We start from the raw sequence: 27,793 nt of genomic DNA, 5'->3' as shown, positions 1-27,793 counted from the left end.
TTGTTCCTAAAGTGCTATGTAGTGAGGGCTATCAGGTGACACCCATTAATATTCCCTCTACTGGCTTTACAGCCCTTTATAGCCATGTATTATTTTTGATTAAGAAACCAGGATTAATACACAATGCTTAATAACTACCATGCTTGACACTTACAAGAAATAATCCAGATTTGTCTTTACCCGGCTGAAGTTACATGCAACTATTTGCTAAAATCACTGTTTGTTAGCTTTGAGGGTTAAATATGAAAATGAACAAACAAATGTCAACTAGCCTGAGTCAAAGCCTGTAGCTATTATTCTTGGAGCAAATCACTGATGTAGGCCAGAAACATTAATATTAAAATTATATGAAGGTTCTTGATAAAGCCAAGTTTTGAATTCAAGAGAACAAAACAGCAAGGTCCGACTCGTGAATCGTTCTATTGAACCGATTCCCTAGAATAACTATCCAATCGATTTACAAATCCAAGAAAATCAAGCGTGTCTCTAGAGCATCTGCCCAATGATAGTCCAAGTCGACTGTAGAACTATAATTAAACAGATTAATCTTAATATATTCTAAATAATATTTTCCCAATTTAACCTCATAAATTCAGAAGAAAAGAAAACATTAATTCCATCGGTGAGTAGAAAACACCAAATCAAACCCCAAAACATTCTACCCTATTGGAACGTAAACGTTTACGTAAAATGACGCAGGAAGCGTGAGAGGGCCAATTGGAGACGAGGTGGGCGGGGTCTGAACACCTTAACTACAGAACCGTAACCGCAAACGTTGTTCTGCGATACCACTAAAGTTCTTCTGAGTAACGGAAACACGCCTCTCAATGGGATGAGCTGTAGTGACTCAGGACCTGCGACAGACGCGATTATGTTGAGATAGCACTATCCTAACCTTTTCCCACGATGGCCTGCGAAAGTTTAGAGGACAAGTTTCCTGGTCTTAAGGCCGACTGCCCTCATCTTCATTCCTCTTGCGCGTGTACGAAAAACTGCGGCAGCTGCAGGTTCTTCTTCGGATTCTTTGTTGTCTCGCTGTCGCTACACGTGATCACGCTGTCCTGCTTTCTGGATCTTCGGTCCGAAGTCAAACGCGAGCTCTCGCAAACTAAAAGGGAGCCGAAGATCAGCGCTGTCGCTGAAGATGTGAGGAGACCCAGCGTTCCAGCAGACCCAGAGGTTAACGCCAATGATTTGCTCTTCAGCTCAAATGTAAGCAAAATTCTCCAGAATAGTTTTAACCCGAAGTACTGACTTCATAACAGCGTCCCCCGGTGTTGAACTACAACTGAGTTTGCAGTGCATGCAGTGAATGAACACATACAGTGGTCGTTTAAGTCGGACTGGACACAGTCGAACGGTGTGGAAGTTAGTTAATTGAACACTGGCCGTTTTGTGTGCCCCTGTGTGTTTCACTAACAACGTGAAGTTATAAGGTTAATCTCTCTTAGCTGTTAGCTGCTTACGGCTCTGCACTGTTTGCTGTGTGTCCTCAGTGGTTTCCAGTCACAGTGTATGGTTATTGCTCCCTTGTCTCAGCTGTTAGTTAACGTTACCTGTGGCACCTAACTGATGCTTAAAATCGCCGTTAATAGGGTAAGCATCGTGTGATATATATATATATATATATATATATATGTATGTATGTATGTATGTATGTATGTATGTATGTATGTATGTATGTATGTGTGTGTGTGTGTGTGTGTGTGTGTGTGTGTGTGTGTGTGTGTGTGTATTATGAGCTGTAAGCTAAAATAGTAGTAAATACACTTGTGTCATAAAAATCTTCAGCAAGTTTTGGTTTGGTGTCGGCCAGAAACTACATTTGGCTGCATGCTATTATTATTCAAATAACGATGCATTACAAATTACACAAATTATTATTTATTATTAACTTAATTCCTATTTAACCTTTGATTACTGTACTCACAAAATGAATAGTGGTTGGTCTTCTTGCTTGAAACGGCACTTATTTTTAATGTACTATAGGAACCACAAGAGGGGGTCAAATACTTTCAAAGCAAGCCCTTATGTCAAACTGGGATATGCTGCTTTCATTTGTGCCTGTGACATTTCGCATATTTTGTGAAGAAAATTCTAAAAGGACTTCTAAATTCAGTTTGAAAAACGGTCCGTTAGAATTTGAACGTGAAATTGCTTTGAGACTGGCTAGATATTTTGAACATATGTAATAAGCAGTGATGGACATGCATGTAAAGATGAAGCAACCTACTCTGAGCGGAAGGTATGCTTTTACATAGGATTCCTGCCACTCAGATTTTACAAGATTAAACTGGTCTCAGATTGTCCCTTAAGGCTTCATAGGGCATTTGCAAACCACTCTTCCAGAATGCTCAGTGTACAAAAGGATGATGTTATATGATTATTAAGGAAATTCATAATGATCAGCAGACAGCTGGATTGAATGGAATGGCATAGTGTTGGACCTGTATGCTGTATGCAAGTTTAACATTGCAATTCATGGTAAGGCACAAACCACTCAAGAGCACAGTGTTCACCAACAGCCATTAACAAACCCAAATGTTTGGTGGGTTGGGGTGTTATACTTGTTGGTAGGCTTTAGTCTTTTAAATCTGGACCATAAACATAGTTTCTGGTCCTGTACTTTGTAATTACGGGTAGTTGATTTGATGATGTGATGAAACTGATTGACCACCTAGTGACATGCCTATAAAAATCCAGGACTGAAAACTGGATTTAGAATGCTGTCCGTCATGCACATATGTGGCCTGTCAGTTCTTATTCTGGAACAGTAGAAAGCCAGTTGGCAACATTAGAATGTCGGTGTTTGTTGGGGAATGCTGTACAGGCACTAGATATAGCATCCCTAGCCATTCCCTACTTTTCCAATTTGTCCGCACTTTAATTTTTTTCTAGACTAACGTGTGAAAATGGATTAAAATGGCAAAGAAGTGCATGCTCTAGTCTCCTCAGTGGGGTCCAGCTTTACATGAACTGCATATGTACCATGATCCTTTACTGTAATGCTATGTGCTAAAGAAAGAGAAACTTGGGGAGACCCGTCTCACTTGAATCTTAACAACTGGAGCGTGATAAAGCAAATATGCATAATAGATGGAACAGAGAAAGCTGAGCCTTGGCGGTACTGCAAAGCAGATGTTAGGCTGCATCTACAAGGCTTGTTTCATCTGTTTCTGTAGTTGTCCCAAATTGGAAATATTTGAATCCACAATGAATAGAACTGCACACCATATGGAAGATTTAGGGAGCAGTTGACCATGAGGTAGCAGGTGGAAAAACATTAGCCAAATTACTAGCAGGTGCACCAGCTTGAGGAAATTTAGTGGGGCTTGGATGAACATCAGGAACTTGGACGTGTGCCATTCAAATTTGATATGTGGCTATTGAGTTGCGGCATCAGGCTTTGAAAGAGTAGGAGATGGAATTAATCATTAAGTTCCAGACAGTTCACGCCACTGCAATGGCATGAACACCCCCACCCATAAAGAACAGAGTGGAGTGTTGTACTTGTTGTTCATTATCAGCTTTTGATGAAGTGCACGTGCAAACTGTATCCATGTCTAATGGTGATGGCAGATGATGAGTCAAAGATAAAAGAGCATATGCATATGTCTTGAATACAAAAAAAATTAATGATGCTGTATGTTTATATTAAACAGTATAGTAAAAGTATTTGCTATGATAAGGGCTTCATTTGTTCAGCTGCTCAAAAACTGCAGTTCAAGTCTCAGACCAATACATTAGTCAGTACTAAAGCTGATAGTCTTTTTATCTGTACAGTTTCCTTTTCCCTTTATTTATAGTCAATTCCTCTGGACTCTGCTATTTTTTGATCAAATTGAGTCAGTTGTGTTCTCAAGAATTGCCAAAATTGGGCATCACATTTGGCATTCCAGTCTGAATTCCATTTGCAGGACTTACATTAAATGCTAAGGGTTAGCAAAATAGCAAAAATATAATACCACAGTACTTGAGGTTTCATAAGCTGGAACAGCCATAATGCACTAGCAAAACAGTTGTTCTGTACAATGTTTTGCATTGTTTCTACAGCTGATCTCTCCATCTAATCAAACAGGACAGATTATGCTCTCTTGGAGTCTCAGCATCATAGGGATTCGAACTTGTGATCTCCTGACAATATGACAAAACATACAGTTACACCACTTGAGAGCCTGTCTGCATCTTTTTTGTAATGAAACACACTGTCTGTGCTTTTTAGGTATTGACAATACCCACAAAATATTTTGAAAAAAAAAATCATAATTATTTATTGTGAGAATTCTATCTTATCGTTATATCACTCACCCCTAATGGGTGCTACTCCCATGCATGCAAATCGGTGACAGTTAGTTAGACATGAAAGAAACCTTTGTGTTAAATACCTGACATTGTTTCTGTGGTTGTTTTTGCTGGGCAAAAAAAAGTCTGAGAAATGTCAGTGGTATTTAGGCCAGATGGTGATGCTCTGTGAGGTGAAAAACTCACGCAGCTGTAAACATTTAACGGCGGTGCTGTCCGATCCAGATGTCTGCATTAAACAATCGTGATTACAGATACCACAGTTTACATAGCTGAAGAAACAGGAGCATGTGGGACCAAATAGACATGTCTCACTTGTGGACTGCCAGACAGCTCCACTTTGAAGATTTAAACGTGCTTTAATTAATTGTTTCTTTTATGCGCATGCCTTAATTGTTGGCATTCCAACACCTGCTAGCTTGCAGTGTCACTAGGCTTTTAATCAGGGCCATGGAGGTAAGAAACAGTTCTTCATGGAGAACAAGGGATCCAGTGTTAACAATGTGTATATGTGTCTAATATCCAAAGTAATTTATTCCAAATGCTCTTCAATCGCTATGTATGTGCAGCAGAGAGGTTTTTTTTTGACAGATTTCCACAATGAGGCTTGAAAGTTGGCTGCAAGAGCAGTTCAGAAAACCATGTGTTGGAGTGTTCATTGACACTTCGTTGACTTGAAACCCCTGTGCCAGCACCTGGATCCATGCTGTGGAAACACCTGCGCACCAAATGAACAAGCCCACTGAACAGGAGAACATCTGGGAACTTGTGTGCAGATGAGCCATTCAATCACTGTGCTTTATCAGCACTGGGGTGTTATGCTTATGACTTCACACATACAACTGTTTGTTCTTGAACCCAAGTTGACTTTTATATGACACTCCCAGTAGTCAATGGTATTGTCCATGGCAAAGATCCTCATGGGCTGTTCTCCCTCAGAGCACCTTAGGTCATTCTAGCTTCAAGGCATTGTAATTGAATGAACCCAACTGGGGAAATGAGGGCAAAGCCCATACTGAGCAGTGCTTGGCTTTGCTTGTATTAGCGAATAGTTCAGAACAAAGGGATACTCTGGGAATATTTTAGACAAATGCTATCAAAAAAGAAGTGTTTTCATACACATGGCACGTTGAGAACAAAATGAGGGGGAAAATGTAATCCACCCAAATGATTTCTTCTCAACATCATTTTCAAGTGTCACAGCATCGAACACGCCAAAATGCAGCGCATGTCATCAAACGAATGGCGTCCTTTGAACAAATTGGTTGCAGATGTTGGGAGCGCAACTCCGAACGATCAAATTGTGTAATATTGTGCAATAATTTATGTCTGCCTCTCTCACAATGGGTCTTGGGAGCCCTCCAAAGAGAATGTGTGTAAACTAGCTGACAACAGTGAACCGTACCTTGAAGTTAAACCTGGCTTAATAGAGCACCATGACCCAAACAGGGTTGCTGTACAACATGCTCATGCCCATAGGCTCACTTCCAAGTGCTGTCTTTTCCATGAACGATGGAAGTCTGTTTTCCATCAGGCACATGCAGAGAGACTTTTCTCATGTGGAAACAGCCAGACAGTACAAGCCATTGGGGCTATTAAGAAGATTTCTCGTCAACCAAAGACCTGTGACATCTTTTCTATGATCAGGCATTTGATATCAGTGTACAGGGCATATTGAAATGCACAGGGTTTTGGAGTATTTTAAGAAGACTGAAATGTAGTGTAGATCTCTTCAGAATCTGTTCACAGGGCCTAAGAGTCATGTTGCACAGTCTAGACGAATTGTCCTGTTTTCTTGCCACAGGTCAGTATACATGCCATTGATCTTCCTGCTTTCAGACCAGTGTCAGTTTAACCCATTTGCCTTCTGCTCACTTACTGTCCCAAAGGAGACCAATGAAACAGTAATAGCATCTAAAGTGTAATCTCAACAGGTTAAAACAATTTGTGTCAGTTGCAATGACATGAAAAATTCGATGTGGTTGCTTGAAAGTAGGTCATGTTAGGTCACCTGTAGTTTTACACTGAGACACCTGGGCAGCTCTCAGTCCAATTCTTCAGTTCTTCAATGGGAACTAGACACCTTTTTCCTGTTCACAGGGATGAATTTAGTCTTGCCATCTGAGACCGTGATACCATTTTTTTCTTATTATAATCAGGTAATTCATGCTAGTTTGAAAAGAATGGAAACTAGAAAACCTAAGAATGAATATACTTCTTGGATGAGTGACAAATTTCCACCTTTTGTATACAGAGGTGAAATTCAAGGCATTTGTGCTCATGCAAGTGTCTGAAATCTGAAGTAGACAAAAGTGGCTTTGGTTACCGGGTGAGTTATAGTAGCAATGATTTAGACAATTAAATAACTTGTTCTCGTCTGTATTATGTCTCTGTCATTGCACTTTCATATGAATTTGTACAAATCAACCTTGTTTGAAGTGTGTACATAAGCGCTTAGTGGGATCGTTGAGGGAGGAGGACTATTATTTGGATATGATGTATTAACTTATTATTAATTACTTATGTTTGGTAGTACGTTTCATGATTCATAAACGGGGTTAACAGTACTGAACCTAAAAAAAAAAAGCTAGCAAATAAATTGGTAGTCTCAATAAACTTAAGTTCTACAGATTGTGAGAAGTGTCATTCACTACCCACTCACATTAAACATTGTTGTAACATAAACTGCATTAGTAAAGGTAAACATCTGTCGGAGTACTTACAGAGCAATATAAATTAATGAAATGAGTGCTGTAACCTTGTATGTTCTTTGTGCCAGAACTCACTTTTTGTGACTCCTGTCAGAATAACCTTTCAAAACTGTCTGGATATTTCTGCCATTTTCAGATGGTCTGACTGAAGTACTATGCTGCCACAATTGCTTCTTTAGTTTAGTCTTTGTCACAGTAGTAGAGGCTTAGCATATATCCCTGCCTTGTCCTCCTCTCAGCATTATGCCATTCAAAACTTGGTCAGTGACTACTCTGACAATCAACTTGGGTATCTTCATCAGATAAAAGTTCTTTACCTCTGCACCCTGGTTTGAAGAAATTAATTATCAAATCATTAAGATTAAGTGACCCTTATTAGTCCCACAACGGGGAAATTTCACCTCCGCATTTAACCCATCCGTGAAATGAAACACCACATAGACTCGTGTGAACACACACACACGCACGCTAAGGGGCAGTGAGCACACTTGGCCGGAGCGGTGGGCAGCCCAATCCGCAGCGCCCGGGGAACAGTTGGGGGTTAGGTGTCTTGCTCAAGGACACCTCAGTCATGTGCTGTAGGCTCTGGGATTTGAACTGACGACCTTCTGGTCACAAGACTGGTTCCCTAACCTCCAGCCCATGACTGCCCCATATAGGAACAAATGTTTTCCCATCAAGCAGCAAGAATATGGATATCCTGCTATCCTGTGCCAGGTGTGTGCTATATCAGTGACTTACGCCATGTGTGATGTCCAAGCACTATCTTGTCTGCTTGAACTAAAAGCTTTCTGGTCCAGTGGTTTCTCAGGTTTGCATTCATTCAACATTCAGCTCTGCACAGAGGCTTTAAAAAGGAATCCTGCACAGCTGACAGTTAGGCTTCTTTCGTGTGCTTATATGCCTTTTATCATAAGGATATCACTGCTCCTTTGTTCTGCTCACTCATTGCTTCCATTGAAGGTTCCAGTGTAGTCTACTTTGGGAGGTGTTTCCACACTAAAATATGCACGTCTTTGGCATTTAAAAGTTTATTCATTGTAGGCTTCATTATTTTGACTATATCATCACAGTGTCAACAATCCTGACCAACAATGTTATTTCTATGTTGAGATGGTGATCTGCAACTTTGTCACGCATGTTTATAGGTATGAAAGATGCTATCCACAAGTCAGACATATAACCACCATCATTGCAATGCTTGCAAAAACCACCATGTACAAATGTAAGAATTTGAGATGCAAGAAATACACAAATGGAATAGTGAGAAACAGTTTTCATGCAGTGGAAACGAATTCTCAACATGCTTGACCATGTGTGAAATTTTTTATTTTTAAGGAGCCAAAATAATTCTACAGGTATTTTTTCGAATCTTTTAAAACATGAACATTGCTCAACCTTAATTTATTGTATATCTCTTTTGATTTAAAAAGTGGCAAATAAGACACTGTTCATGTAACACCTCTGCTTCTCTAGGGGAAAATGGTATTTCTCTTGTTTGTGTCTGCTTTATGTGTGTGTGTGTGTGTGTGTGTGTGTGTGTGTGTGTGTGCGCTCTGTGACTAACATATTTTCAGCTATCACATATATCATGCAAACCACAGTGTTTGATACTGCACATTTACAATCATTTTTCAAGAACTAAACTCAAAATCTTATCTTTTTACAGGCAGAAATACCATCAAGAATGCATGATGTCATCCACCTCACAGAAGAAAACAGAAATGTTCTCTGGAGAACAAAAAGGGCAGCCAAAGGTAAAGGTTTTATTTTTCTGTCCGTTCCATTTTAATATTCAAACAGACTTTAAAATACCATTCGCTGCTACAAATCGGAGACGTCAGAACTGTTGTTTTTTGATATCGGAGATTGTTCTGAAATGTTTTGTTTGCATTCCAGTTTTATGTTTGAATGTTAAAAGCTAACTAAATTATAACGAATGTTGCAAGTGTGGTGACTGGAAGACTGGAAAATGTTTACAAGAGATATCTGGACTGTTGGCATTTCCATATTCAAGTATTCTTTCTTTTTTGTAATTTAATTCAGAGCACACATTGGTACACATTGCATACATACATTAATCAGCAGCAGAACATTACAGTGGGTCTGTTGCACTTATTTTGCACTTATTTAAGTTTCTGTTTTTTTTAAACACAAATCTGAAGCCGCAGCGAATGGTTTATGACTATCAATATGTTATACTTGGAATAAGAAGCGAAAAAGAGACAATGTTTGATTAATGTTACCCAATTTTGAAACAGATTACATTTGAATACACAAAAGAAACTATTGTGAATATCTCATTAATATTATGGAACACTTTATGTTAGTAAGACATATGTACCTGTGTCAGGGTTTTAGAATATTACATTATAGTTGACCTAACCATGTTCCACCCACAATTATGTTTTTTTTGTAGCAACTGTTGAGATATTATGCAAGCTTTTCAGAATGCAGACAAAAATCAACATCAACCTAATGGTAAATTGCAGTGCACAGCTCAGTTATTGCCAAAATAGGTCAATTAAGTGTATTATTAATTTCAAATAATATTTATTTTATGTGTGCAACTTGTTGTATAACTGAGCCAATTGTGAGAATGGTGCCAAATGCATTTACATAGCATAGCGTTTAAATTGGAAACTCATTATGTAGTGACTTTGCAGTCTTAGAATTGATTTTTTTCACAGCAATTTTTATCAAAACCTGGCATGAGTTGGTATGAAAAAATGCATTTGTGAGCAGAGTATGGATATGTAAATTCCCCGGGCCTTGCTATAAACAGTAATTTACACTCACATCATATATGATCCTAGTTGACGTGTCTGTATTATGATTTTTGACACTCTCTAAAAGTTTATTGGCTCTGAGATCAATGTTGATTCTCAGGGCATTGTAATGTCTCAACCAGTGATCCATATGCTCCATGCAGCTATGTGCTTTTGATGTTTGTCCTTTGAATGCATGCAAATCCCCCAGTGCTCATCCACTGTGATAATTGCTCACATACCCTCCAGAGATCGTCTCGCAACAAGTGCTACAGTATGCCAGGAACATGATAAATTTTCCCACATTCTGTTGCGTGACAATGAGCACTTCAGGAAAGTGTGCTGATTGTGTTTGAAAGAGCAGGGGAGCGAGAAAAAAAATGTACCTTGCGAGACTTTTGCTATAAATCAGTAAAATTTCAGACGCTAAACAATAATTATTCCCAGGCTCCCTGCGCAAACCATACAGACAAAGTCTTCTGTAATCTCAACTCCAGATCACAAAAGCCGTCTGTATTTCAGACGTTTGTGCTCATAACGTGGACCAGATTTCAGATAGGGTTACTCATTAAGACAAATTCATGCGGGTGCATCCAGTAATTTGTGCAGTAGAAAAAAAAACACACTGGCCATATGTCCTGGGGGGGTGGTTGGGGGACTCAAACAGTGAATGTTTTAAGGTTAAACGGCCTTTGTAGTTGTAATGACATGGTATACATTAACCTAGAGGAGCGCACTTAAAAAGCATTCTTTTGCAACATGCAAGTGTGTAAACTTCACTAGTCAGACAGGCGTTGTAGTGATGCCCACCTCCCTGGACAACACACACACATACATGCACACACTTTCATCTACATTTTCCATCTGGGCCTAATTCAAAGGAAAGGATTTTGGCAGGATAATGTATCTCTCTAATTAACCTCTCGAGTTCCATTGCCGGCTAATGCTTCAGGCACATGTGTATGTACCGGAATCCACACTTACAAGCTGTAAGTGCACTGCTCCGAGTTACCTGGCCCAGAGTTTCTGACCACATCATTAAAATGCAGCCCAGGTCTTCTCTGAAGCTCAGTGAAGTTTGTGTGTGTGTGTGTGTGTGTGTGTGTGTGTGTGTGTGTGTGTGTGTGTGTGTATGTGTGTGTGTCTATGCGTGTGTTTTGTTTCTGAATGGTACAAAATGACGATTGTGCTTTCATAAGATTTCTGCCCAAGAGGTGCTGTGGGTAGAAATGGGCAATAACTGAATTTGAAAAATCAGAATTTTTATTGTTTATATTGTAAATAGTTACTGCACAGGTAATCCTTATTTCAAATACTCGCAAACAGTTTATAGAACCTGCAAATTTAGAGTGTAAAACAAACACATTATGCATCATGGCACTTATTCAACATTCATTTGCTGAATTATGATTATTTGGTGTTTGTAGAAATGTCATTATAGGAATAATTAGTTTCCATTTCCCTCTTAATTATAGTCACATGTGTGATTGTTAAAAGATAAGTCACAAGGTATTTTGCTAAAATATTTGTTAATATCTTTTTTGTTTCCACACTATCCAGTTTTACCCAGGGTTATCCAGGGGCTTTAATCAGGAGAGTACACCAACTTACTTATTTCATTTTTTTCTCTTTCAGAATCAGAAAAAAGGGAAAAACGGAAAAAAGGTAATTTCAGCTCCCCCTTCCAAAAATGTCACTCTGAAGCAGGTTTATATAATTGTATAACTGATAAACATACCATGATTGTGTCACAATCCAGAGGTTTTTAGTGTTCATTTTGTGAGTTATACATTCTGTTTTACAGAATAATTTCAAAACTGAGAGACACTTATTATAATAAATGTAACATAGTTTATCCATTATATAATAGACATGAACACATAACTAATACTATGTAATTAATATCCAATAATAATGTATAGAGAACATTCAGAAATGAGCAGCAGCAAGGTTATCATGATGTGCAGTGTCTTTAGAACATTATTACAGCAGGTCTCAGCATGTTTTAGCTTTAGTTTGTTTTACTCTTGAAAGATCAACTTCTCCTTTTTGAGGTTTTTTGTAGAGAGTTATTTTGTATGCCTTTTCCCAAATCTAGAAAATGTTTCTTGCTAGGAATGCCAATACAAAGCACCTCAATAAAATAATGCTTCCACCACCATACCTCACTTTAAGGACACTTTAGCACAGTGAGACCTGGCTACTGGGCAGTATTTGATTAGCTAGACACATACTGCTTAGACACTCACTTTAATCTCACTTTATGCCATATTTGTTCTAAGTGATGTTTTGCAAATTCTTTATAGACGAGAGTCTGTAAATATAGAAAAAAATATTATATGTGATGTCTGCACCCAAAAAAATCAGTTGTTACATGTTTGTTTCCACTTATAGGCAAGAAAAGATTGCTAGGTGCATCTGGGCCTCCTGGGCCTCCAGGGCCTCCAGGGCCACAGGGCCCTCCTGGTATTCCAGGGATTCCTGGTATTCCTGGAAGAAATGATTTAGGCCCTGCAGGGCCACCTGGACCTCCAGGACCAAGGGGCCCTCCAGGGCCACAAGGGCCAGCAGGTAAAAAAATTGCTTGTGCTACAAACACCAAATGCTTATTATTTGTAAAAGATGTGAGAATAAAGGCATCTGTGTTTTTTTTTTTTTTTTTTTTTCTTCCCCCCAGGAGCTGTTGACAAAACAAAGTCAAGGGAGTTCCAGGTAGGTTTTTAAGCAGGAAGTGGACATAATACTGAGATGTCTCTTGTGTTGTACAGGTGGTATTTAAAATAAATGTCCCCATTGTTTAAAAAAGATGGCCTTCTAATAATACTAATAATGATAATTGTTTGTTGTTTTTAGCCTGCTGTTGTACACTTGCAAGGTCAGGAGACGACAATACTAGTGAGAGAAGGTAAGTATATTTCAGATTTTTTTTTCTTCTATTATGAAAATTACATCATTAATTGATCACTGTCCTTTATTCTTGGTTGCGTGTCTTGATGTGATGTACCTAAATCGGCACACACTTCCAGTTTTACCAAAAGTAGGGAAGTTTCATTTTCTGTGACTGGTATTGAGTGATTGGCTTTTTTCTCTCACTGAGATCTTCCAGAGGGTGTGCTGAAAAACTGGAAAATGGTCTCCGTGCACCACAAGGTTTTCAAGATGCATTCCCGCTCTGGAGAGCTAGAGGTGCTCATGGATGGCACCTACTTCATCTATAGTCAGGTAGAAGTGAGTACGCTCCTGGGCCTCTTTTTCCCGGCATGCACCTCTACAATATGTGTTTCACAACAAGGATTTTACTTCATAATCAGTGCAGGACAGTAGCTGCTCTAAGTTTACTACTCCCTTAAAATTGACAAATTTAAATGGCAAATTAACCCACTGTTTTAGAGGTCACCCTGACATCAAAATCACTGATTTAGTTCTTCCCTGTTCATGTGATGTTTTTCAGGCGAATGTTCAAAGCAATTATTGATGCTAGTTTAGCACTCTCGGAAGCATAATACAGATTATCCATGAGCAGATAAAACTATATTTTAATAGATCATTTGCTTATCAGGAAAAAGTAAGTGGGAAAGTAGAGTGTAAAGGGGAGAAGAATCACAAAAAAGCACATGAAAACATTATGGTATCCTGTTCTATGTGTTTTTGTGTCTGACCAGATCTACTATCTGAACTTCACGGACATAGCCAGCTACGAGGTGCTGGTGGATCGCGTGCCCTTCCTGCGCTGCACATGCAGCATTGAGACTGGCCAGCGCAAGTTCAACACGTGTTACACAGCTGGCGTGAGCGTTCTCCACGCCCACCAGCGCATCTCCATCCGCATAGTTTATGATGACTCGCTAATCAGCATGACTGATCACGCCACCTTCCTGGGCAGTGTGAGACTGGGAGATGCGCCTTCTACTGGTCTCTCATAAACAGAGAACATCCTTGCCCCCGTGTATACTCCACCACTCAATATTCATTCACACACATTTGCACTAAAAAAATCATATGAGGCCTACACCTAGTAATACTGCTTTTATTAGTGTTTTCAAAATAACAGATCAGTTTATGGAAATCGTTCATTTCTTGATGTACATAAAATTATTTTCTCTATGTATATATGTACATAAAATAGAAAATACTTTTTTTGTAAATTGATTCAGGTACAATAAATACTCTAATTTGTAATCTATTTTGTGTGGACTGCAGTTTTCATATTTTGATATGGCAATATATCACTCAAGGATTTATCACACGACGAAGATATTCTGTGGCTCTGGAGATTTGAGAGAACCACACAGTGTGGACCAAACTTGGCAAAGCTACTACCAGGCATTTGCTGTTAAGAGGCCATGAAATGAAACATGGCTCCAGTGTCTCATTTTTTTTTTCTTTCCCCTTCTTCTCACGCTCTCATGTTCACATTTTATTTTGTGTGCTGAATTACTTGAATTTATGGTTAGTGACTGACACAAACACTAACAAGCTCAAACAAATCCTGTATGATTAAACAAACCCTTGGCTGCTCCATATATTTGACCACTGTTATACAACTTGACTGGTTTATTGTATAAATGAACATTACTTGATGGAGAATGTTGTAAACTTGGTTCCAGTGGTTCCAGTGGTATCCTAGCACATAGTTAAAATCTTGACTCCAACAACACAAGCGAATAAGAGTTGTGCTTTTTTCTTCATATTTAACAAGTTCCTCATTTTGCAGTCTATTTTGAGAATTTCCGGTGAGAGTAACTTCTCCAATCCTCCCTTTCAGAAGACAAGAAGTTGTACAGTAATTTTTACAGTAATCATACATAACCATGTTCCACAAGAAGCAGATTGTCGCCTGTTTTAATCTGCTTATTTGTGTAATTGTATTATCAATAAGTTTTTGGGTAATCCAAGAAGTCAATGTCTTGAAAAGCAAACTGAGGATAATAAAAAGGGATCTGCTCCTTCAGTTAGCCCAGCTGCAATCGTCAAGCACACTCAAGGATGACATATTGATGTCTGACACATGGGAGGTATGTCAGGTCATTTCTCAGTTTGACTTACTGTGGTTTTGTTTGAATCCCCCAAATTGCTTTGAAATTTTGACATGTTTGGTTGTCATGCACTTTATATCACTGTGTTTACTTGATATGCTTGAAACCAATATGACCAATGGTTATTCACTGAGGTCTTTCAGCGAATCAAACAGGAGCTGGCTGGCTGCACACGTAAGTACCAACACCACAGCCATATGTTTGCACTTTGTACGCTTGTAACTTATGGCTATTTTCACATGATTTACAGTTACACAGATCATGTACAGGGCAACATTTGACATCCATTAGAGTACCCACTCATAGCAGTGTATTCCTCACAGCAGAGCGTTCATTCCTGAAGCTAGTAGCGAAAGGTGATGAGAAGCCACAGTTAAGAGGTAAGATTCCAATTACAGATGCATTAATAGAAACTCGGCCATAAAGATTCTAATTTGTTGTGACATTGCAACGATATGAACACCTTGTAAAAATAAATGTTCCTAAATGGCTCTTGGATGTAAACTTTCATTGGAATTTAACCTGTACCACTACAACTTGCAAACAAAGTCCTTTACTCGTATATCATATAAACAAAAAACGTTCTACAAAGAAGCCTTGACTGAAAGTTTATTCAGTTATATTCAGTGTATTCATTTATAACTACTAGAGGTTCTTCTGTGTTGCCTATTTTTTAAGAGAGTATACTTATTAAATAATCAAACCTTTTTTGTTTTACTTCTTGTGATAAAGGAAATGTGACCGTCATTCCGTGGACTATAGCTGCACAACGTGGACCTGCCCTAGCTACACTCAACAACAAAGTTATCGTACAAGAAGACAGTTACTTTGTGGTGTATGGCCAGGTAATATATGAAACCACTGATTAATGTTCAGCTTAAACTTGCTATATATTTCTCTGGAGAATGTAAGCAATCAAATTATTTACACATCTAATAAGTGCAATAGTGCTCATGAACCATCACAAAAATGTCTTAAGATAGCTCAGAGATCTCATTAGTCCTATAATCCGTCACTAATGTCAAGTGGTGATGAGTAAAACTGTTAAATATTTCCCAAAGAATGGGCCTGAAGTCCATTTTTTCCTAATGCTTTCAGGCCCATTCCATAAGTCATTTCGCAATAGATTATAGTGTATATAATTCTCAGTATGACCCATTTTAATAAACTTTTCTAATTGTTTTCTAAGATAGGACTGGTCACTTAAATATAAAGTCTAGCCTACAGGCTACAGAAAGCCTGTACAAAGACAGTCAGGTGAAAAATAAAGGGCAATGTTTGGGTAGTTAACCAAAAATAGTAATCCATTACACATGATTACTTCTCTCAACTGTAATGTGATTACTTTTTTCATTAAATAAATTGATCTCATTATTAGTTTACCTTTATACCTTTATTTATTTAGAACACCTTTATACATTTGTATCAGCTGGACAATGCAGGAGAAAACCCCTCTCTGCAGTCATTTATTTAGGAAAAAACAGCCAATCACAATAAGCATCATTTAAAAGACTTGTTACTATTCCTGCCTTTAAAAAAGACAGCAAGTCATGCTTTATTAAAATAATGAACAGCTAATGCAGTTTGAAAACCTACAAACTATTCACTAGAAATGGTCCAAAAGCGGCTGTATCAAAATAAAATGTTTACGAATGAAATATAAATCTTACAGAGCTGCACTTGAAGGAAAATCGATTCTGGCCTGTTTAGGTGAGGTTGGGGCTTTCGCGTCTTCAGCATGGGGATCTTTATCCATCAGTTTCATATTGTGATTAGATGCTTTGACAGACTCTTCGTTGAGTTCACAGTGCTTCCCACGCTCAGACTGTGCTGCGTCAAAGTCCTGATAGGAAAGTCCGTCCGCTCAGTGGCCATCTTAGCACTGCTGCCTGGCAGTTTATACAGTCATGCAAGACCAGGGCCGTTTAACAGAAACCTCTTAACTCTGAAATCCTATCTTATATCCATTTAGTCACCATGGCAAGTTAGGACTCAATTATAGCATAACAGTTCTTAACCTCATAATCTTATCCTAACCTACCATCTGTTATGTAATGTGGTGGCCTTTTTAATGGGTTGATATCACAGTGGAAAGGAATAATTTAACAGGTGACCAGAGACTGATTTTTAAATGCATTTGATGGTTTCCTAATAGGATCCAAAGGTATTCCACAGGAATCTACTGGTCTCTACTTGGAACCATTAAGCCAATTCCCATTAGCAAGGAAAAGCATTTGGATTTAATCCTATTGGTTTCAAATTGGTACTTTTTCAGCAGGGAACAGTACTACAGAAACACACTAACTACACAAAATTTCCTAAATGCTGTCCTAACGTCAAGACAACCGCAGAGGTGTCTTAACTTCTATTTTAACTGCCTGTTTCTATTTTGTTATGCGGTGAGAAACAGCATAGTTCACTATAACTAGCAAAATGACGTTATATCTACACTAAAAACTGTGCTTGACTTGTGAGGGTTTTTTTTTTTAAACAGCATTTTAAAAATCCCAAACACTGCAGACACAATCTCCACTGCCTCCTCTTAACATTAGGTGTTAATGATGAAAACTCATCAGATAAAGAATTATTACAGCGATAATGTGAGCACGGTTGCCTAAATCATTTGGGAAACTAAAATGCTTCGGATAAAGCGTTGCTCAGATAAACAGCACAATGCATTATCACTATTCTTAACAAGTTTAGCATGATTTACTTTGTTTGACCTGCTTTATATCAGTAACAATAATTAGCTGTCTGGCTAACTATCTCAATTGCATGTTTAAATTTCAGTTGTGCACCTATGGTCAATTGCTTCATAACAGGCATGAGTTAATTGTAAAATTTGATATGAGATTTAGATGAGATTTGTTTCTATAGTAAGAATTTGCGGAAAATATTATCTTGACCTGTCAGATCTAGATGAACATTTCTGTAATAGGACCTCAGGCTCCTGTTTCTTTGAACAGGAAGAGTCTTATTAAAATAAAACCAAAAGCCATATTTATGTTTTAAAGACATATTTGAAATTACTGATAAAATCTGACATAAGCAGTGTAGTTTGGTGTGTTTGGCTCAAATAGCACACAAAAAACATGATTTTCCAGCTTGGTCTGGCTACTGCACATGTAACCCTCAACATGGTGTCTGTTGTGGAGATCTGCACAAGATTTCCCATTCATATTTCAACAAGTGATTGGTCTCCTTTATAATGTCTCTGACTGTATTCACAATCTTGTATTCACAATCTTGTATCCACAAGTCACACAGTCGGCTGACGCAGGGGCACGCGCACATGTAAATCAGTTATAGATAGTATCAGAGGACTGTGCAGTGAGGATAATTGCCACTGTAATGTCTTCTGGGTTTGTCAGATGCTAGAGGGCATTACCAAGTAAGAGATATCATAGTTTGTAAATGCTTAATAATTTTTTATATAGAAGGATGCATTTTATTATGCAGTTGTTATTTGCAGTACCAAAGTCTGTATATTGTGACTTTTTTTGTGACTTTACCCTGTGTGATTTAATAGAATAGAGAGGTATAAAGAGTAAAATATTGATCTTTTAAACGCTCTTTGTAAAACAGGCTGCAAATAGGCTGTATTGTCCTGCCATGTGCATCACTTGGTAGTAGTAGTTATCTGAGCTCCTCAGTTTTTCAGTGTGTCTGCTCATGCTGTCTGGGCATGACCTACTTAGAATAAAATGGTTATTAGTGTAAATAAGTGCAATGTAACTTAAGACTGAAAAGCTCATTTAAATTCTAGGCTGATTTATGCTGCATTAATTATCTTGGATCGAGTAATGTCACTGTGGATAAGGGTGGGTTTTTGTTTCACATGAGAAATCTGCTTCTCTACAGCTGTTAGTAAAGTAAATGTCATAGTTGTGATGCTCTCTGTCTCTCTTTAAAACACCGTAACAGCTGTAATCACATCTGAGGAGCAAATTTTTTGTGTTGTTGAAGTCTTTTTCGCTGGTTGAGATGTAATTGAATGTCCTCTAAAGCCAGACATGCATATACAAATTCCATGCTACATGAAATGCAGCCTCTACAGGCAGCTCTGTTTATGGATAATTTCATAAAAAGCTGTTTCGTTCAGAACAGCACACTGCCTATCTGAGTACTGAGTAAATGTGCTGAGAAACTGAGCAGCTCAGCTAACTACTAAAACTGATGTATACAGTATAGGACACTATGGCCTCTCTGGTGAGAACTAAAAAAACACTCATACTCTTACTCAGTCTGAAAAAATAGTATCAGTGCTTCCTTAATATGTAGCTATTACTCACTTTGATGATGACATTTGATGGTGTACATGATAGTACAAAAGACAGAATATCACTTTGTGTGCTGTTATCTCCTGTGATGTATATGCTGAAGCAGTATTTACATGATAATTACAGACGATCTATTATCATGGGAAATAACACATAATTGGGACTCAAGATAATAGTTTGGCACAGATCAGCACCTCAAAGCAAATTGACTTTTCCTTGATGTCTTGATTTTAAAGCCATAGCCAGCGTTGACTGCTCACACACATTATGTGGTCTTGGGGACACCCTGGCTCTCCTTTTTTCTGTACAGCAAAGCAGTATTCGCTAGTTATGTTGATACAGATTTCTACAGTAGGTACAAAGATGCTGAATGTGTATACTTATTTATTTATTTATTTATTTATTTATTTATTTGTAATTATTAGTATAACGCCCTGTCATTATTTGTTTTTTTTTATTATTATTTTTCTCTTTATTTGTTTGTCTTTTGTACTGTCTGTCTGTTGTCATGTTCTTTGTCTGGCTTGTCCTACTTTATCTTATGTGCCTATTTTTCACACCTCTGAACTCCTAAATGTGCATTTTGTTTGTTGTAATGAGGTGTTTATGCACTGACCCCTTCTGTAATATATCCGTCTTTATATTGTTGTTGACAGATTGTTCTCCCACTGCATTAAGACACGAGAATCACTGCTATTGAATGTGTGCTCTCAATCATAATTTCAAACCCTGTTTAGAGGTAGTGGCTTCTAATGGACACAGCAGTGCATACTACCCAGTAAGACTTTTACAGATTTTAGAGTGACATCACTGCATACACGGCCAGAAAGGACAGACAAGCATGAAGCTATCCAAATATACTTTAAATTCTGTTTCATTTATGTTCATGTATTCTCTGCGTTATTTTTATACTTGATTTATAATAATAATTTAAAAAATTGGAAAATAGAACCACACAAATGTAAATTTGTTGGCTCCGTAGAACAGCTGTGATTGGATACAGGAGTATTAGGGATGTGCTTTCAAGTGAATGTTGTGATCGGCTCAGTTCTACAGTGGTTGACCTCAAATTTAATGACGCTGAAAGGAATCAGCTGTCCTTGTTCCCCAACTCTGCTATTTCTCTCCACTCCTGCCCCTTTCCTCTCCTTGGTACCTCTGGACTCTCCTGAGGCAGGAGAGGAGCAGTCACAAAAGTTTCTGCATGCTATCAAGATTAGTTGGATCAGGTGTGTTGAGAGCAGAATGGGGAGTACTCCAGGATTTTGCTTCGGTGCCCCTTTTCAAAATGTCCCTCTGTTTTTACTGTCTTGATCCAACATCTAGGTCAATTGTACCTGGCCAGCATTTTTATGTCACAGAGTGTGGCATGATTTAATTCAGTACATCTTTCTCAAAGCATTTGCTTTTCCAGACAAGAGCACAGGTTCCTCCACTCCTTTATTCAGGATTTTGCTTTGTCACCTGTTTGTACATATGCACCTTTCTATACAGGCAAAACCTATCTCTGTGCAGAGAAAATGGTAAAATAAAATAAAAAACTCAATCCAGACATAATGATTACTTTATAATACAAAAAAAGATTTCTTGAAGATTGTGCTTTAGTACTGTACCTTAGTATTATTACTGAATGTCTGAATGCATGATTAATTCTACAAATAAACCAAACTTACGATGTGCTAATTTCTAGGTGCTGTTTCTAAACCCAAGTGAAGTCATGGGCCATGTGATCACAAGGAAAACATCAAGTGTAGCAGGGATGGAACAAACAATCACAAGCCTGTTTCACTGTCTGCAGGAAATGCCAGAAAATAACCCAGTGAACACCTGTTATACTGCTGGTACGTATAATGTATCATAAAATATATACAATCTTTTATTATAATAAAAAAGTAACAGTAAATAAAACTATTTGGGTAAGGTAGTACTCTCCTTTCTTTAACATCTGTGTACATGACAATAAAGGTGTTATTACATGTCAGATCAGCTGTGTAAAGTAGATTCCCCTTTGCTGCCTTTGCCCTCTTGAGGTTCTTTTGTCCCACAGTTTACAACTGTCATACCAAGTTGAGCCAGATGGGGGCAGTGTAGGTTGCACTAGCTCACAAAGAGTTTGAGAGAGTTTGAGTTGAAAATGTTAAAATATTTTGATGAAATCAAATTACAGTCTCTGCACTCAACACATACCACTGGAGACATTTGTTAATTATTTTAACAAGTGCTGGAAATGTTTCAGCAAGGATAAATTGTGCTGTTTAGGGAACTTTTCAGGAGGCTTTTTATTTTTAAGCTTATTATTACATTAGAGGTAAAGAGGTAAAGGACACTTACACATACAAAGTGACTGACCTGCTAGAAACATTTTGTTATATACATTTGAGTGAACATTTTCAACAAGCTGCTCAAACAGGGCCCTAAACTCTTTTGTGGCCCCGAATTGCATCATGAGTGTTGTAGGCAATTTCATCACAGTTTGCTAATGTTAAAAAAAATACAGAATTACAAAGATGAACAATCATTTAAAACAATTATTCAAGATTCTGTATAGAGAGCAGAGAGAAGATTCCCTTAGGTGAACACACTTTAGCTATTATAAGTGCCTGATATTATAAAGGAAGGAAGGACTGAGGCAACTTTGCAAGCAATAACTTCTAGTACCAGTTCTGCTGTAAACAGCTTCTGTGTTGTATTCTACCAAGAAGTGCTTGACTGATGTTTGATCTTTATATGCCTTTTCAAAAAGGAATAGCACGACTGGGCTGTCAAGATGAGCTGGAGCTTGTTGTTCCATTCCGACCTGACGCACAGATTGCCATGGACACTGAATCTACCTTCTTTGGAATAATACAGCTCTAAGAACTGCTAACAACAATGTGCAGAGTAACAAACCAGCCTGAACAAACTATACACAAAAATGAATTTGCCAAAATACAAAAAAAAAAAAAAAGCGCATTACAGCAGGGCTCATAGGATTTCACACAACTAGACAGCTATTATCATCAGGAAATAAGGCTGCCAGGGGATGATGTCCATGAGTGACCGCTACAAGCTGGCAGTGTTAGATAGCCACACATAGGAAGAGCTTTTCAGAACAGGAAGAGCTTTCAAAAACAATGTCACTTTTACCAGATACCAATTCCAAATGCAGCTCATGCAACTGAACCATGCTGACAACCACAGAATTAGGAAAAAACATATGGAGAAATAGCATATGGGTGGTAATGTGCTATGCACTTTATTTGTAGGTGAAAATAGGGGAGGGAGGTGCTCCTTTTTTTTTTTTTTTTAAGAAAAGTGGTCATGTACTGAAAGGCTAAACCATATATGTGTATGAGTTTAGCACATACAGGATGATGATGCATATGCCTATACATTTGGGGGAAATAAACCGGATTTATAGCACAAAAAAGATCAGATACCCCGCTACCTGGGATAAGAACAACCCGCAAGGCTGGGTGAATCATGAATCAATTTGTCATTGGCGTGTTATAAAGTGTATAAATTATATTCCTAATCATGTGTGGTCTTACTTTTCTAAAATTAAATTGACACCTTTGTTACTTGTCTTAATGATTTCACTTCATTTTAAAAAGCTTCCATCCACTTCAGTTTAAGTTACATTAACTTTTTCTATAAAATGATCTATGTTCATTTAATGTTATTTGTTGGAGCTAGTTTATAGTTTAAATAGTTCGTGCATTTATTTATATATTTTAACTGTTATAGTAATTGGAAGTTCCACTGATGCTCCAGACAAGTGGAAAGCCGCTTTATTTATTTATATTATTATTATTATTAGTAGTATTATAACAATCTGAACCAAACAATAGCATTCAACATTTAATGCTAAAGACAAATTATTATTCAACATGACAAAACAGATTAAGTAGATATGTAAAAATGCCAAGCTGCAAAACTGACATACAAATTAATCTCCAACAAGATGGGTAAAAAATTTGTGTTATTTTGCTTCAAGGTATCACTATAGCTAGTCAGTGAAAGTCTGTGAACTACTTTGTGTCTTAATGGTGAAAATCTAAGTAAATAAAATTTGGGGGTTGTATGCAAAAGTTATGGCACATTTTTTTTAACACTGTGTTACTCTGTGTTATGTCACTGTAATCTTTTTAGAGCAGTTTCCTGTTTTGTGATGGTTGTATATCACGCCATGGTTTAATTTGCATTTTTGCAATACTAATGGCACTGGGAAGGGGAGAGAGATAAAGAGTGAGCTATAAAGGAATGGACTATGTGCAATAAAACACAATGCATCTTGTCAGGGACACTTCACAAATGGCTGCGGACCTTATCAGCTTGATTGCTCTGTGCACACTGTGTGCACCCGTACTTTCCTTGGCAATGGCAAACAGATCCCAGCAGGTAGGATTTACTACTAGATCTGACTTTTCTCCACTTATTTAGAGCAGTTTATCACATTCCTATTCCTGTTTTTTCTTCTAGTACAATCCTTTCGAGTGGTCCTGGAGAAATAGAAACCTTTGCTCAATTCCTGCAGATCTGGACCTCAGACTGAAAGCACTTGACCTGTCAAGCAATTCAATTGAACAGTTAAATGTGCTTAACCTAGAATCGCTTGAGATGCTAGACATAAGTTACAACCATCTGAATTTCATAGAGAAAGAAGCTTTCAAGTACCTGATCCATCTGGACTACATGAATCTTGCAATGAATTTATTGGACAACAATGTAATGAACAACAGCAAAGCCTTTGAAAGCCTTTATGGACTGAAGCATTTGGACATTTCACTGAATAATCTAGATGACGGTGCTGTGGGTTTATATATTCACAATGCAACTGCTCTTGAACAGCTCACTCTTAACGGAAATAGTTTGACTAAACTTAGACCAACTCTATTTGAAAATAACAGGAACCTTGTAAATATTGATATTGAAAACAACAATATTTTGGAAATTGATGAAGGAACGTTTGAACCATTGAAGAAACTATCAGTATTGAACCTGGCAAGGAATAATCTGGTACATGTTTGTGATTTTCAGCTTCCTCAAGTAAGAACTCTCAACTTAAGCCGAAATTCAATCGAATTCTTCTTTACTAATCCGAATGACCAAATGTATCTCCTTGAAACTCTGGATTTAAGCTATAACAACCTTCTGTACTTTCCTGTTGCTCCTAAAAGAAATAGATTGAAGTACCTTCATCTGCAATACAACAAAATTGGCGTTTCAGGATTAGAAATCTCTATTTCAGAAGCTAAAATATTACACAGAAATATAATCCAGGACACAGAAATTCATTATGCAGGAAACAGTAATGACCTGAACCTTCTAACATTACGCTACATTGACTTGAGTGCTAATGATTTTACAAATTTCTCTTTAAATTCTTTAAGCAAACTCTTGTCTTTAGAGACAATGAATTTGAGTGACAACTGTCTCCAGGACATCAGCAATGGTATGCTGATAAAAGACAACCAAACAGAAATCAGTAACATATCCCTGCCATCTTTACTCCATCTAAATCTGCACAACAATGAAATTGAACACTTGCCCAGAATCTTATTTGATTCCCTTCCAAAATTAGAGACACTCATCCTTAGACAGAATGATGTGAAGCTATGTGATGAAAAGGCTAATTTATCAAACAGTACCTGTATGTCTTTCAGGGGAGCACACAGTCTGAAACACTTGGATCTTGGAGAAAATGGGATCAAAATTATTGTTCCTAATACCTTTGCTAACACTCGATTAGTGTCTCTCAATCTAGAAGGCAACAAAAATATATTTCTGCCACGAGGGTCTTTGGAAGGTTTGCAGGGAAGCCTTGAATCACTAAGTATTGCTAACAGCAATACAAGCAGGTCACGTGTGTTCACTCCATGTATGACAAAGCTGAGCACTTTAAACATCTCTCATAACAGGTTTAAAGTTCTTCCAGAATCATTTAGGTGTTCACCACTGAAGGTCCTTGATCTACGAAACAATAAATTCACTTCTTTGAACTTTTTATTAACAAATATGTTTCAAGAATTAGATTTTATTTATATCAGCAATAATCTATACAACTGTTGTAATACAAGATGGCTAACAACTTTGCGTGAGAATCATGTGAGCATTACAGACCTGGAAAGAGCCAAGTGTCAGTATAAGACTGGTGATGATATTATGTGTCACTTGTTGCAAAACCACACCATACAATGTCAAAGGGAAGCCCTTTGGAAAGGTACAAGCTATATATGGGTATTTATATCATGTTTAATCATCCTCCTTACTATTGTGGTGCTGGTGAAAGTGATGCAGTCCAAGGGACCATCAATTGTTTAAGAAGAACATTTGTTGTCAAAGAAAAGACATTTATGTTTTATACATGGTTTTGCATGCACCACCAACAAATATTGTGTCATGATTTTTAAATTGTATTTGAATGATTTTATCTGCACATGTAACAAACATAAATACATTAAAACCTAACAAGAATGTTTTGTTTTTAAAAAGGCTACAATTATTACAATTTATATTATTCTACTTATTTTAAGATTTACTTTGAGTAGATGGCTGAAATGGTCCAGAAGGCTGGCAAGCACTGGGCACCTGATCAAGGCAGAAGAACCAACTGCATCAAACCACACAGGATGGGCAGTTGTTGAACTCAGAAAAGAAAAAGAAAACACAGTTACCTTTTAAATTATGAATTTATGTTTGTTTATGAGTCCTGTGTTGATGTGTCTAAAAAGACAAAAAACTCAGTTTTTCATTAATGAATGAAACTGTACTGTTTTCCGAGTTTGCAGATGCTAGTGCTAGAAACAAGAGGATCCTGAGGAACGGTCTTCATAAACCCCAGAACGGAACACCCAACATGTCGATTTTATTCCCTTTTGTTGTGATGAAATATTACCGCCTATCAGCTATCTCATGGCAGCAGTAACTTGTAGCTTGTGGTATTTTCCATTCTTTACTGGGTTTATGATTTCCTGAACAACACACCTGATTCAGCTCTTGGAGGGCTCTGTAATCAGCTGATAGGCTGCAGCAGGAGCAGGTTAATAAACTCCAATTTAAACATCTGCAAACATTGCTTAGTTAGCCATTTAGTTGACACTGCTCAATAGGCTAGACTGTACAGCTTTGTTCAGGAGCTAAGTTTACCTAATATACTTCAATTTCCAAAATATACAACTATATTATAACTATAATATATATAATCTATATTACACAGCTTGACAGAGAATCCTGACTGTGTGTTATGTTATATGACAAACATCGGTCATAAGGGCAGACATGTCAGCTCAATAAGCCCTTTTCACATTATCGCATTTTTGCTGGTGGAAGTATGGGAGGCAAATCCAGCCAAAAAATAAATTAAAATTAAAACAATAACAAAACAAAACAAAAACTTTTTGCCATTTCTTTTTCAAACATCTGTGCAAGTATCCTGCCAAAACTGAAAATGAAATGAAATACCTACATTTGCAATTTCGTTTTTTCACATAAGCCTGAGTCATTTGTGACAAAAATAAAAATAATTTTAAAACAGCTATTTGTCATGTAATTGTAGTCATTATTCTGATATTTCATGGTCATATCTAAAATGAAAAAGCTAATAGAGAAAAGAAAATCCAAGCTTCACTTTGGCTTTGCCTTTCCTTCATGAAATGCAGAATATATGTCAAAACTAAAATCAAAATGCAATTTTTACATTCTTATTTCTTTTTCAATAGGCTGCATATCTGACAAAACGAAAATGCAAAATGGATAAATCAACAGCAAAGTGACAGTTTGACATTCAGTTTTCGGTGTGGACATGCTTAGGTGTCATAAGGACATAACATGCCCCCTGCTGTCGTGTGTATTTAGCTTTTTTCTGTTAGCAAGCTGTTTCAACAATTCCAGCTAACATGGTTTATTTAGTGCTTTGGTTAGGGTTGTTTTCACCTCCATGAATTTATCACTCTGTAGATGTTAGCTGACATTATTGTACTCTAATAGCTGTAAAGGAATTTTTCCACAAAGCATTTATGTCCTTTATTTATCTTGGACTTCTGCATTTTTGTGTGTTTGGAGTTCTCCAACCATTCTAGAGGCATGTTCAGAAGACTTTTCAGTGTAGGTGAACACCCTCTTTCCAGGCCCAATCCCATTTCTTATTTTTACACTTATCCCCAAACAAATCCCCAAACCTGACAACTATGTATAATCGCCGCCCCTGATTCTTTAGTGATATGAAGCTGAAGTCAGCTATTCTCCAGCTTCTTGCTCAAATTTTCCTGTTCCACCTTAAACGGTGCAGCAGTTCTGACGCCTGAGGCAAGAGAATGAAATTCAGCTAGCTAGCTACCAAACCGTCAGCGTACTACCAGTGATCATTTAAGCTTGTTATAAAGAAAAGGACCATAATACATTGGAATAACATTGAACTAAGATACACTGATCCGGCATATCATTGTGACCACCTCCTTGTTTCTACGCTCATTGTCCATTTTATCAGCTCCACTTACTATATAGGTGCATTTTTAGTTCTACAGTTACAGACTGTAGTCCATCTGTTTCTCTGATACTTTCTTAGCCCCCTTTTACCCTGTTCTTCAGTGGTCAAGACCCCATGGACCCTCACAGAGAAGGTACTATTTGGGTGGTGGATCATTCTCAGCACTGCAGTAACACTGATGTGGTGGTGGTGCATTAGTGTGTGTTGTGCTGGTCTGAGTGGATCAGAC

The 27,793-nt window shown here is 37.7% G+C and overlaps 3 protein-coding genes across 8 annotated transcripts; all 3 read left to right on the top strand.

The window, feature by feature from the left end:
• Positions 1–738: 738 nt before the first annotated feature.
• Positions 739–13,964, top strand: LOC108436703 (ectodysplasin-A-like). 3 transcript variants are annotated; one of them, XM_017713354.2, is made up of 8 exons: positions 739–1,212; positions 8,683–8,770; positions 11,417–11,446; positions 12,176–12,352; positions 12,459–12,493; positions 12,635–12,686; positions 12,888–13,009; positions 13,444–13,964. In XM_017713354.2, the coding sequence occupies exons 1-8, from the start codon at positions 907–909 to the stop codon at positions 13,702–13,704; spliced, it is 1,071 nt and encodes a 356-aa protein (XP_017568843.1). In that variant the 5' UTR covers positions 739–906; the 3' UTR covers positions 13,705–13,964. The 3 variants fall into 3 exon arrangements, with proteins under 3 accessions (XP_017568843.1, XP_017568842.1, XP_017568841.1); XM_017713353.2 differs by having other exon boundaries at positions 12,879–13,003; XM_017713352.2 differs by having other exon boundaries at positions 12,879–13,009.
• A 621-nt stretch (positions 13,965–14,585) lies between these two features.
• On the top strand, positions 14,586–22,657 carry LOC108436716 (tumor necrosis factor ligand superfamily member 13B-like). 4 transcript variants are annotated; one of them, XM_017713375.1, is made up of 6 exons: positions 14,586–14,796; positions 14,961–14,991; positions 15,141–15,197; positions 15,550–15,662; positions 20,788–20,938; positions 21,841–22,657. In XM_017713375.1, the coding sequence occupies exons 1-6, from the start codon at positions 14,593–14,595 to the stop codon at positions 21,951–21,953; spliced, it is 669 nt and encodes a 222-aa protein (XP_017568864.1). In that variant the 5' UTR covers positions 14,586–14,592; the 3' UTR covers positions 21,954–22,657. The 4 variants fall into 4 exon arrangements, with proteins under 4 accessions (XP_017568864.1, XP_017568863.1, XP_017568862.1 ...); XM_017713374.1 differs by having other exon boundaries at positions 14,952–14,991; positions 15,144–15,197; XM_017713373.1 differs by having other exon boundaries at positions 14,952–14,991.
• A 656-nt stretch (positions 22,658–23,313) lies between these two features.
• LOC108436715 (transforming growth factor beta activator LRRC33-like) lies at positions 23,314–25,570 on the top strand. Its single transcript, XM_017713371.2, has 2 exons — positions 23,314–23,477; positions 23,559–25,570. The coding sequence occupies exons 1-2, from the start codon at positions 23,364–23,366 to the stop codon at positions 25,398–25,400; spliced, it is 1,956 nt and encodes a 651-aa protein (XP_017568860.1). The 5' UTR covers positions 23,314–23,363; the 3' UTR covers positions 25,401–25,570.
• The last annotated feature ends 2,223 nt before the right edge of the window (positions 25,571–27,793 follow it).

Source organism: Pygocentrus nattereri, chromosome 8 (genome assembly GCF_015220715.1).
Source record: "Pygocentrus nattereri isolate fPygNat1 chromosome 8, fPygNat1.pri, whole genome shotgun sequence".
Taxonomy (NCBI): domain Eukaryota; kingdom Metazoa; phylum Chordata; class Actinopteri; order Characiformes; family Serrasalmidae; genus Pygocentrus; species Pygocentrus nattereri.
This window is presented reverse-complemented; position numbering and strand designations above follow the sequence as displayed.

Bases quoted from the DNA above. Each gene is read 5' to 3' on its own strand.
- LOC108436703 (XM_017713352.2), top strand. From the start codon at position 907: ATGGCCTGCGAAAGTTTAGAGGACAAGTTTCCTGGTCTTAAGGCCGAC. The intron at 8,771-11,416 runs GTAAAGGTTTTA...TTTCTCTTTCAG, and splicing joins AACAAAAAGGGCAGCCAAAG to AATCAGAAAAAAGGGAAAAA. The intron at 11,447-12,175 runs GTAATTTCAGCT...TTCCACTTATAG, and splicing joins AAGGGAAAAACGGAAAAAAG to GCAAGAAAAGATTGCTAGGT.
- LOC108436716 (XM_017713372.1), top strand. From the start codon at position 14,593: ATGTTCCACAAGAAGCAGATTGTCGCCTGTTTTAATCTGCTTATTTGT. The intron at 14,992-15,067 runs GTAAGTACCAAC...CATGATTTACAG, and splicing joins GGAGCTGGCTGGCTGCACAC to TTACACAGATCATGTACAGG. The intron at 15,198-15,549 runs GTAAGATTCCAA...CTTGTGATAAAG, and splicing joins TGAGAAGCCACAGTTAAGAG to GAAATGTGACCGTCATTCCG.
- LOC108436715 (XM_017713371.2), top strand. From the start codon at position 23,364: ATGCATCTTGTCAGGGACACTTCACAAATGGCTGCGGACCTTATCAGC. The intron at 23,478-23,558 runs GTAGGATTTACT...TTTTTCTTCTAG, and splicing joins TGGCAAACAGATCCCAGCAG to TACAATCCTTTCGAGTGGTC.